This window comes from Sander lucioperca, chromosome 9 (genome assembly GCF_008315115.2).
Source record: "Sander lucioperca isolate FBNREF2018 chromosome 9, SLUC_FBN_1.2, whole genome shotgun sequence".
Taxonomy (NCBI): domain Eukaryota; kingdom Metazoa; phylum Chordata; class Actinopteri; order Perciformes; family Percidae; genus Sander; species Sander lucioperca.
The window spans coordinates 36,983,539-36,996,282 of NC_050181.1; the positions used below are offsets into that span (position 1 = coordinate 36,983,539).

The 12,744-nt window shown below is 38.0% G+C and overlaps 1 protein-coding gene and 1 long non-coding RNA gene across 2 annotated transcripts; one reads left to right on the plus strand and one right to left on the minus strand.

Annotated features, from left to right (window-relative positions):
- Positions 1-722: 722 nt before the first annotated feature.
- LOC116037299 (phospholipid hydroperoxide glutathione peroxidase-like) lies at positions 723-8,638 on the minus strand. The gene is made up of 7 exons (XM_031281150.2): positions 8,500-8,638; positions 7,111-7,208; positions 6,376-6,520; positions 6,133-6,284; positions 2,782-2,806; positions 2,605-2,664; positions 723-1,292 (listed from the first exon to the last, which is right to left on the minus strand). The coding sequence occupies exons 1-7, from the start codon at positions 8,590-8,592 to the stop codon at positions 1,260-1,262; spliced, it is 606 nt and encodes a 201-aa protein (XP_031137010.1). The 5' UTR covers positions 8,593-8,638; the 3' UTR covers positions 723-1,259.
- LOC116037301 lies at positions 5,499-6,268 on the plus strand. The gene is made up of 2 exons (XR_004101828.1): positions 5,499-5,629; positions 6,105-6,268. It is a non-coding gene; the product is annotated as an uncharacterized LOC116037301 (long non-coding RNA).
- Positions 8,639-12,744: the final 4,106 nt, after the last annotated feature.

Here is a 12,744-nt window from a genome sequence, read left to right on the forward strand (position 1 = left end):
TAAAATACTTACTCCTAAGTTATGACAAGCCACAATTATGAGATTCTTCGTCAAATTGTTTTGTCAGGGTCTAATTGTTCTTCCATTGTTTGCACAGTAAAGGATAAAGCTAAAGAAATTGACAACCTTTTTCTTTTCACTTAGTAACCTACTTACTAGTGTAACTGAGCCTCTTTTTTGTCAGTGCACACTACTGGTCAGATGAACATGAACAATATGAAATTTGCCAAAAGGCAAGCATACCATTCAATATATATGGAGATTGGAGTTTCCAATAATGCATGAATAATTCAATATTTAGTTTGGTTTAAATGTACAAGTTCGCTTGAGAAAATGTCCCATTTCCCCTACAATTACTACTGAGTTATTTCCAGGAAACTTCCTGGGAAATTACTAGTATACTTGTATTACAGAACCTTAAAATACAGTTTTAGGACATACTGTATTGCATTATATAAACAAAATGGACTGAGGCAGATTTACTTGGGGCAATATTAAAACAGAATGTAATAAAATTGTAAAGCATTACCAAGGAAAGAAACAACATAAGCATAACCAGAACACTAATCATAAAGTGGTTTACATTTTGCAATGTAAAACCTTGCACTAGCTTTAAAATATCTAAACAAACAGGCAATTTGAATAAATAAATTAAAAAAATATATTTAAAAAAAATTATCAATATAGTAACAATTCACAAAGCCAGAAGGCGAGCATTACTATAGCTTAAATTAATTATTTTAATAAGTGCATGAAAGTTGACAAATGAATGTCCTGGACAGCATTTATTTTCCAATTTCATCACATGGTAAGTCATGAGTTACAGATACAATAATGGGCCCTTCGGCAAGTTAAGTGCAAATAATAATAGTTATCAGTAGCTTGTCAGAAATCTGTGAAATATATGGCATTCTATGTCCATAAATGAAACGGACATTGACACATGAACAAACTTGTCACTTAACATTCAGAAAGGACTAGATGGTATTTGCATTGGAAAGAGGAATGGCTGAGTTTGAAGTAAGATGTGAAGGGTCTCTAGTTTGCAGAACTAATGAATGTTCTCTCATGTGGTCCTAAGGGTCTGGCATGGGTGTGTTCTGTGGGTTAGTTGCACGCTAGGGGGTCATCAGGCCTGCCTTCCCCAATGTTGGGTTTACAGACAGGCCGTCACTGGTCCAGACACACACACACACACCAATACCCTGAAGTCCATGGGAGAGGTCAGGAGTCAAACAAACACATGGGAGACAGTAGTATTACAGGTACGTAGGCAGGTCCTTCTCCACCACCTGCAAAGAGAAATAAGTAGAAATCTTACTATGACAGAGATGGCGTATGGGGAATGGCACCATTGCAGCACCATGGACAGAGATGGAATGTTCTCTACAAAGCTGAATAACATATGGATAAAGAAGAAACATCTGAACTATGGATCATTAATTACCAGTTCCACTACCATTTTAATCCATTATTTTTATGCCGTCTCCTTTCTCTCTATATCAATCATCATTAGGGCTGGATATCGTAGAGCTGGGCAATATATCGATATTATATCAATATCGTGATATGAGACTAGATATCGTCTTAGATTTTGGATATCGTAATATGGCATAAGTGTTGTCTTTTCCTGGTTTTAAAGGCTGCATTACAGTAAAGCGATGTCATTTTCTGAACTTACCAGACTGTTGTAACTGTTCTATTGTTTGCCTTTACTCACTTAGTCATTATATCCACATTACTGATGATTATTTATCAAAAATCTTATTGTGTAAATATATTGTGAAAGCACCAATAGTCAACACTACAATATCGTTGCGGTATCGATATTGAGGTATTTGGTCAAAAATATCGTGATATTTGATTTTCTCCATATCGCCCAGCCCTAGAGTATCGTTAAAAAAAATGTTTGATACTGGTACCGTGAATTTGATACCGGTTCCTGAACAATACTTTTTTTCCGATGCCGATTTTATAAAATCCATTTAAAAAAAAAAAAATATCCAACATTACGGTACATGTTTTTTCCTTGCTCCTTAACACCGATGTGATGCACACTGTAGTCAAGCTTCTCAAACTGCACCACACACACACACACACACACACACACACACACACACACACACACACACACACACACACACACACACACACACACACACACACACACACACACACACACACACACACACACACACACACACACACACACACACACACCTCGTCTCTGTCCGAGTTTTTCCTGCATTCCTCTATGACGTGTAACGTTAGACAGCCAGCCAATCAGCAGCATTATTAGATCTTGATACAATCACGCTGCATGCGTCTTGGCTCGCTGAAGCTGATGAGATTTACTTCTAGGTATTGAACTTTGGTATTGAATGACAAGGCATATTTGATACTCGATACTAAAGAGGCAATTCGGTCGGTGCCTGAAAAGGATCAAAGTTCTCAGCATAGTATTAGCATCAGTATAGGTTGAGATTTAAAAAGGTTTAACTAAATCCAAATAGCAGAAAGCTATTGTATGCACCAAAATCATATGAAAGTTGCCACAGTCACAGCATGCACAGAAATATTACAAGCACAGCGAGTGTCACTTACGCTGGGATCATCTGTTGGCCCGTATCTCTTCACCACTGCTCCTTCTCTATTTATCAAAAACTGTTGAGGAAGAAGACATCAACATATCAGCACATGTATTTTTCCTTTGGTTGAGGCAACATTTGACTGAATATGCTTCTTAAAAAGGGGAAAGTGCCAACTCTATTAGCAAGTTACCTTTGTGAAGTTCCATTTGATGTTACTGTGGAGAAAAAATAAAAATATATCAACACATCCTGTTGGACCGCGGCCTCATTTTAAATTGGTTACAACGGCTCAATATAGTGACCAGTTTACATGAGGATGCAATTATTTAATTCATAGAGTAACTTTGAAAGCCACTCCTGCAACATGATTTGCAACTATCCATTTGTATGCTCAGTATATGACACTCATAATTTATGAGTATTTATGGTGAAATGCACTGCTTCACGCTCTATGAGTGTGCTGATTTTTGTGCCACCAACCCCACGACAAATGCTGGTTATTCACAGGTAGGTTATTAAGAGCACTTTCTTTACAACACAAATGATACTGGTATAGAAGCATGTTACTGTAAGTATTAAATTGATTTAAATTCACAGAGCTGCTAGTGTAAATGCAACACTAGAGGCCTATACTACGAAGCAGGATCAACATGCCCTGGATTTCTTTCAGTTACCCGGCTTCACTAACCCTACCGCGGTCCCGCATAAGCTGTGTCACGACGGTGGTTAAAAACTTCAATCAACCCAGGGTTTTCCGATCTAGAGACGTGCGCGTTCACATAAAAGGGGCGGTGTTTGCACAGCACGATCAATCGCAAACATCTACCAGAGCCGCATATTTTATATAAGAAGAGCAAACTATAATTCTACATAAATATGAAGAACACAGACACGGTTTTACAGGCAAAACGCAATACAGTCGCTGCTTCCTAACCCAGGAAGGAAAGCCGACGCTGTAAATGTGTAAATCACAACGCTTATCCAAGGGGGTAAGCTTCGCTTCAGAGCTCGAACCTCCTATGGCGCCATTTTGATGCTACCAAACGATCACCCCCCGTTAGCATTCCATTGACTGCCATTCATTTTGACGTCACTTTGACAGCGAATAACTTTACATCTGAAGCGATTAAAGACTCTATTTGTCCATTGTTTATTTCTAAAGAAACACGACAATGTATAAAAGGCTCCATTACCTTGTACTTCACGTTATGGCTCCGTAGCAGACGTTTTATAAAAATAGGCTAACGATCGTGTCATAACCACGCGACTTACTGTCACATAGAGGAATTACCGTATAGTACAGGAGAAGCTCGCAGGCAGTTTCGACTTACATTAGCTGTTTAAGTTTAATTACTAATGTTTACTAGCATTTTAGTTAGCAATAATTAGCTTGTGTCCATGTTATCTCCTTACATATACCTACGCTCTCCGTCTCTGTAAGATTGGGAATGATTGAGATTTCTCTTGGCACAGCTACCAGAAGACTTACAACTTCCAGACAGGTTGCTCACGTCACATCTACGTCGTCTCTCTCAGTTGGAGGCTGCGCAGTAACGCTCAGCACTCACTGGAAAAGTGCTTCTAATATCCTTCACTGGTCTCCGTCCAGAGCAACATGATCTGTTGGTCCATTTATATACTGTCTATGCGCTTATCAATATAGTCATCAGTCAGGACCAAGATCTGACTATAATTACACTTGTGCTTTCCATAAACGTTGTTGCTTTAGCCTATTATTTCAGTTGCAACCCAGGCGGTGGTAAGCGATCGTTAGAGCAAATAAAAAAAATATAAAAATATAATTCAAACCGATGTGCGCATTGGCAACACACGGCTCAAGAAGCCGATAAACAGCCTATACGTAATTCCCTCCGCTGAAAATCTATATCTTTCATAAAAAATACCCATCAGGGAATGTTAACGGTGTTCTCTCTCTATTGATTGGTCGGTAGGTGGTGCTTTTACACCGGTTGATCTCTAATCTCCAACGTAGGGTCTCCTAGTAGGTGTTCAGCATAAGTAGTAGGTGTTCAGCATAAGTTACCATGGCGATTTAACCCAGTAACAGGGGATCCACCGTCGTGATACACAAAACCCTGGGTTGAACCTGAAGTTACCTCGTTAACGCCAAATCTTGCTTCGTAGTACAGGCCTCAGCTCACAGTTGTTGGTGTTGTAATAATAATAATAATAATAATAATAATAATAATAATAATAATAATAATAATAATAATAAGTGGACCATGATAGCATAATCTCTTAAATTGAAACATTTTACAACCCCACCCAAAGCGAATGAGAGAAAAAAAAAGAGGAAGAAAGTAATGGAAACTGAACAGAATGTGTATGACACACAGTGTTTCCTTCTGGGGTAAAAGGGAAAAAGTTAACACTTTGTTATAAATAAATTATACATATTACACAATATATCAAAACATGATTTGTATCACTATCCATTTCTAACGTTTAAGTGATTACATGTGGCTGCTATTGCTCTCAATGGACTTTTTTTTACATTTATTTTTAACCAACATGGGTCCTATTTTTGCTAGTTTTGGCCACCAGTTATGATTACATTTTAAATCACCTAATGAATTGATGATATGGGAGATATAGTGACTATCAGTGTTACAAAACTGTTAAAAGTCCTCACACACTAAAATGGCATTGGTGAGTAAATTATAACAGGAATAATGGCTAGAACTATGAAAAAGACCAAGGTTGTAATCTTTATTTCCCCCTTTTAACTACAATATTTTGCTTTTCTTGCAGGCTGACATGAATATAAACACACACCCCGCACTTTTAGAAAACAGAAATTCATTCAACTTCTCACACATAACTGTACGTTACAATGACAGAGCACGTGAACTAAGAAATGTAAGCTAACACATAATGCTAATTATTAATGTACTGAAAACAAAACTTATTTGTGATATAGTGCACAGGGTAGTTATTCTAATCTCAGTGATACATTCATGTTCCACTAAGAGCGCTTACTCATTTTCTGTACACAAGGTCAAGAGACTTTTGTTAAAGTGCTCATATTATGCTCATTTTCAGGTTCATAATTGTATTTAGAGGTTGTACCAGAATAGGTTTATGTGGTTTAATTTTGAGAAAACACCATATATTTGTTGTACTGCACACTGCTGCAGCTCCTCTTTTCACCCTGTGTGTTGAGCTCTCTGTTTTAGCTACAGAGTGAGACATCTCACTTCTGTTCCATCTTTGTTGGGAGTCGACATGTGCAGTAAGTACTGCTAGCTAGTCAGTTGCAGAGTACGAGGGAGTGCCACGCTAGCAGCTAGGCGAGCATTATAACGTGTGTTACAAAGCGACGCACGCTCGTCACAGAAGTAAAGGCTGGACTACAATAGAGCTGTTTGGAGCAGTTTGTGAACAGTGTTTTCTGGTGGAGATGGTAAGTCCCTTCGGGGTGGACTTTGGGAAGATATATAACACAATAAAGGAAAGGGGAAAAGCCAAAAAGCATAATATGAGCACTTTAAGTAAACAGAAAAATAGGAAAATGACTCACTTTCCCAGAGTTCCCTTGCCTTTGGGCTGTGCCTTCATCCACTTCCACAGAGGGTGAGCGTTGTCTCCATTCACATCAATCTTACTGAAGAGGTCAAACTCAGCGTTGTAACCTTTGGCAAACTCTTTTATCTCTGCATCAGTCCCTGGCTCCTGGATCACACATAAAAAAAACGAAGTTAGAAAAATCTGAAATATAAGTTATAAACATAAATCTGTGTTGTCATCAGTTTATTCTTTTTACCTGTCCTCCAAACTGGTTGCATGGGAAGCCCATGATGCGTAAACCTTGCTCAGCGTAGGAGGCGTGCATTCCAGCTAGCTGAGTGTAGTTTACCTTGGTCTTTCCTCATTTAGAGGCCACATTTACAATGATGCACACATACCCTCTGGCAGGGGGAAAACCGAACAGACAAGAGGTTGAAATGAGGAAACAATTCTGCAAACTACTGCTCATTTGTGAAGTGTAAACAGGACAACTGGAAGAAATGTTCTACTCTACTGCTGTTCTTTCAAACTCTATGAAAGTCATTCATTTATTAGACCATACGGATACATGATATGTTATCAGAATCAGAATCAGCTTTATTGGCCAGGTTTGCGTAAACAAACATGGAATTTGACTCCGGTTAATCTTTGCTCTCAAAGTACAACACTCACTTAACATATAAAAGAATAAAAAACAGAAAGGACAGTAAGAAATATTTAAAAAATAAATACTGTTAGGTATGCAGTATAACAATACAATAGAATTTAGAAATTTACAAAAAAATATACAATAACAATTGAAGAGAGGGAAGGAATAGTGCAATATCAGTATAGTCTGAGATTTAAGATTTAAATATAAATATAGTTCAAGACAGTTCAGTGCAATGTGTATATATATATATATATATATATATATATATATATATATATATATATATATATATACACACACACACACAACTATATATTATTATTAAATTATATATTTTACCTGTATTTCTCAAGAGACACATCATTGCCGTCAATATCCTTGGCAGAGAATTCGTAGATTGACTTGGCACTCTGCCAGTCTCCAACCTGAGCAGCACACTGCATAGAGGTGAAGAATTGAAATGGTGTAGGTGAGTTATAGTGTGTGATTGACGAAGACAGCTGGAGGCAGAGGTCTGTCAGGGCTTAAGTCCATAAAAGCAAACCAAAGGGCAAAGGTAAGCTCAGGCCTGAGAAATAAACAAGACTAATCAGATGAATGGAGGTAGGGTAAAGCACACATGCCAAGACAGCTTAAAGCAAGGAAATTGCACTATGGCCCATTTGTTTCATCATTAATGTCCCCTCACTTTACCAGTGATGGAATTCAACTAAGTACATTTACTAAAGTACTGTAGGACTGGGACTCTTAGATAAGAGGCAAAATAGAAATAGAAATACACATGAGAAAATGTGGTTCAAAGTGTTAAAGACTTGACTGAGATGGCATTTTGTTGTCCAACAGAACTCAATCCCAGTGGTGCAACGCAACTAAGTACATCTACTCAAGTGCTGTACTTAAATACAAATTAGAGGTACTTGTACTTTACTTGAGTCTTGTCTTTTCATACCACTTTCTACTTCTACTCCACTACATTTCAGAGAAAAATATATAATTTTTTACTCAACTACTCCTCTAGTACTGTTACTTTTAATTAAAGTACATTTCCCTGATGATACTTAACGTAACATTTTCAATGCAGGACTTTTACTTGTAACAGAGTATTTTTACAGTCTGGTATTAGCACTTTTATGTAGGTAAAGGATACATTTTCCACCACTGGACTTTACATGAGTAACGTTATCAGGAAAGACAGCACAGTAAAAACAGAAAGATCTGATTATGGTAAATCGTTGGTCTATTCCTGTTTTACTGCATTGCATAAAAACGAGGAAATAAAGGAAAACACAATAGAGCTTTGATCTGACGTCGATTTACATCACCTGGCTTGAAGACTATTACCACGGATTATTAGCAACTTTAACTGTATCTCCGCGTCACATCAGAGCTAACGGTAACGCTACAGCACAGCCAGCTAACTAGCTAGCTAACAACAACGGTCACGCTTTCCATAATAGAAAAATACCGATAAATTTGAGTTGTATTTGCGTTAAGCGTTACTGACATCCAAACGCTAACATCAACGTTACGCCTCGGGCTAAGTTAGCGTTAGCGCTAGTGGCTGCGTTAACATCGGACCCATTACTCCGTCACACCGCATTTAAAAATAGAAAATCTAAATCTGACCTACATTTAGTTCAGCATACAGGCAGCAGCGGTCACACAAATGTTTTGACCACAGTACACAAAAAAGAGATAGACATATATTATCGTGCTCTACACACTTACCATACTTCTCTGTACTCCTCTGCTCCCTAACAAACCTAACAACACTGTCGCTCTCCAGAGCCGCATGGCGGATACACTGACGACTGCTGTCATATGATTTGTTAACACCGCCCACTGAGGGACAGCAGCACTGCACACTGCGCACTAACTGTTAACACCACATGCTTTGCCTTTCCGGTTTATTTTAATTTTATTAGCATTTTCGATTTCCACAAACATAGTAGTTATAGAGTATTTTTGTTTTAGCTTTGGAAATTAAGCTTTTGTAATGTGTTGGTGTTGGCACTTGGCCTATTGGGGGCAGCAGAAACTAGTTGTGAAAATAGAGAGAAAGAAAGAAAGAAAGAAAGAAAGATAGATAGATAGATAGATAGATAGATAGATAGATAGATAGATAGACAGACAGACAGATAGATAGGCAGACAGACAGACAGACAGACAGACAGATAGACAGATAGATAGATAGATCCTTAATTGATCCCCAAGGGGAAATTCAAGGTCCCAGTAGCTTAAAGACATCACACACAACATACATACATCACAAACAGGATAATAAAATAACAAATCCACATGAATATCATGGATAATAAAAGAAAATACACTAAATTAAAAAAAAAAATCCACATGACATACATGATAGACATGTCACATGGCTACTAATACAGTAAGAGTTAATGTGATTAATCAGATAAATGGGGGTAAGGTCAAGCACACAAGTCAAGACAACTAAAGGCAAGGAAGTTGCACATTGGCACGTGTGTCATCATTAATGTCCCCACCCTGAATTTACATACATGAGGCTCTTTAGCTGCTCCACTAAGTTACTAATTTTGTCTGTCTGCTGTTTGGTATTGAGCAGGTAGTGTGACATGGGTTGTTAGGACAATGAGAGGACAGACAGACAGACAGACAGACTTTCTTCCTTCTTATAGCAGCCTGAGTATGATGTCTGTGTGCTCACCCACTCACTGGGGAGCAACCGTGCGACAGGATGACTTGGGGAATATGGCATTTGACTGCTTGCCTAGAGAGGGAGAGTGTGGGGCAGTATGGGAGTAGTAACAGTATTCTAACGTTTGTTGCTGCAGTGACCAAGTTCACCCTTGTGGGTCACTACATTTATGTTGGCTATACTGTACATAAACACATTAAAATAATATTTCTTATTTCACCTAATAGGAAGTCAATATCTTCTTGACCACTGGATAGCTACAGTTACTCAGCAGGTATACATGCAAGAATTTTGTCTATAGTTTTGTCTAAAGGTTCAAAATACAGTACTGATGTTTCAAAGTGATAACAAATATAATGGTACTGTAGTGTATTGCCTTTTCCCAGTTACTTAGCATACATGAATACATATTGAACAGCAACAAAGTGGGTTGTTCATGATCAGCTTGAAATGTTACCAAAGCTGTAGTTCTATTCCTCTTCCAACAGAGGGCACTATCTAACTGTAGGAAAGATTGCCGTACAGAGTTCATAACATTCATATCTTTGGATGCAACATGAAAGTTATGTTGAGAAAGAAGGACGAGATTGAGAGTTTAGAAAGATGTGTGGTGTAGAGAGTTGATTTTTTTTTTTGAAGAGAGGATAGAACAATCCATCAAAACCACAGGATCTTTTTTGCTTTTTACTGCACGCAAATTACTGCACATAAACTAGGCCAAGGACTAATTCATTCTCATGCCCTTGTTCTGGGATGTTGCTTTGAAATAGATTCCAGTGGTCCTCAATTAAAGTCCGTATAAAACAGCATTTTGCTTCTTTAATTGGATGTATTCCCTGCTGAAACTGGATACTGGAGTGTAACACACAAAGGAATCACTTAAAGGTGTAAACCAACAGGTTATCAGTTGGTGCATTCTGTTGGCTATAAGTTTGAGTTTCAAGAGAGGGTAAATAACAGAAATCGGTACAGAAAATGGGAACTGAAAAGCTAAAAATATGAATAAGATATTAATATTATTATTTATTTCAGGATGTAGACAAGGTACAAAATATCATAGATACCCAAAAAGCATCAGAAAAGACGGTGGAATGACATACTTCGAAGATGAATATATCAAAGTAATAGAACATTAAAAAAAAACCATATTACTGTAAGATAGTCTGTTAGGGAACACTATCTATTACTTTTAGTGTGATGAGATGGTAATAGGACTTAGGATTTACATAGTTTTGTTCAGTACAGTGTAACATGTCGTCAGACCCCATCATCGCTGAGGTTTACGTTGTAGGAAAGGACATGCCGTACTGTACTGCCCTGTCTGGATCACGAGGGTCAACTAGAATTAACCAGAAGCTGCATGTGAACTCGCTGTTAGTGGAGGCAGTGGGTTTTCTGTCCTCTAACGTGCACACATGCATGCTGGCATGCGCAGTAAAGTGTGCTTGGGTGATGTTGAGGTCATGTCTTGTGAGGAAAAGGCTTTTAATTGAAACTACCACAAGTTTCCAGTTGAAAGCCCATATAGCCAATTAAAATTTAAATGAAAGGGGTTCTGCTGTAAAAGACATCTGTGCAATTGATTTGGTGCGTGCGTGTGTGTGTGTGTGTGTGTGTGTGTGTGTGTGTGGAGTAGAAGGAACACGCTGTAATTAGTAGCTGCTCTGTATGTACTGTCAAAGTACCACTTTTTGCCTATTAATTATACACCGTGAAACGGACACCATTTATTTTAAATGCATAATGTGAGGCTGAACAAATAACCCTAAAATAATGTTAAAATGTATGTGCACCTGTTGCACACACACTTAAATGCACACGTGCAGAGACTCGCTTCAATTAAAATGATGAGGATAATAAGGTCACAGCATGACATTTCACACTGCTGCATGAAACAGCATGTCATCCTAACAGCTGTACTGGACATTATTTATTTGCTTGTCTGTTTACTTTACCACAGGTCACTGGTTGTAATTAAATGCACTTTTTTCCCATCTAAGGCAGAACTGGGCAGCAAGCCCAACAGCATTTACAGGTCAAATATGCAAACCTTTCATGAACGCTGCAGGCATGTGTAAGGAAAAGCAAAATCAGGACATGTTAAAACAAAATAATTATTACACACATACTGTAAGCATTAGCACAAGTTTAAGACAAAAATGAGAAGACAAGACACAGAGAATTGAAAGTGTACATTTGTTCTGGCCACACGCAGCTGGTATAGTGTATGGTTGACATCAAAGTCTGCAAGTCTGGGTTACCTCTGATCTATATTACTGAAAAATAGCTGCACGTTTATCATGCTGTAATGAGTGTTTGGACCTGTTCCGAATGGCAGATGTATTGTCGCTGTCTTTCATCATAGAGTTATGCTGGCTCATACACCAGAGTCAGTTAACCCAGTCTAAATGATGGGAAATCATATTTGTAAAATAGTGGGTTATAATGAATAGGAACAGATGGAAAACACAGGAAAGGAAACAAGTTTCATATTAAAAAAAAAAAAAAAAAAAAAAAAAAACGTTGCCTAGAAACAACCTCTGCTAAACCTGACTCCCCCGACCACCCCCACCGCCCTACACACACACACACACACACACACACACACACACACACACACACACACACACACACAGATACCATGAGAGATAAGATCAGATGCTTCAAGAAAAGTTAGGGTTATTTTTCACTGTTCCTAAGCAACAACTTTGCTGTTTACTTGCCTTCGCCATATCTCCGGCGGTAGATAATAATCAGAGACAGAAACTAAGTTGACCACAGAACTTTTGATCAATTTCTCAGAAGTCTGCTCTATAATCCAGAGACAGATTGTGACTCATTGTTGTTTTTTTCCAGGACAACTATGCTTTGTGACATAAACATTTTGCTGAATTGCTGATCAGAGAAATCAACTCAAAATCCATTTATCATTAAATGTTCAGGTTTGTGACTTTGAACGAGTGCAAACTAACATTACTACATTGACAAAATGAATACATTTCCCAAATTGTCAACACATATTGCAAATGTTATATTTTAACCAGCAGTGATGGCATTAAAATATGTGCTATATGAGGAGCCTAATTATGCCTGCTATTGTATCCCAACACCTTTAGCAGCGTATGGATGGTCTTGTAATTATTATCCAGGTATGCACGTTGCTCTCACATCATAATTAAATCAGGATCATGGCAAACAGCCCCGCTGATCTGAACACCTACACCACATTCTTGCATGTTTTAAAAAAAAAAAAAGAAACAAAAGGAATGTCATAAAAACAGATGGCAACCTAT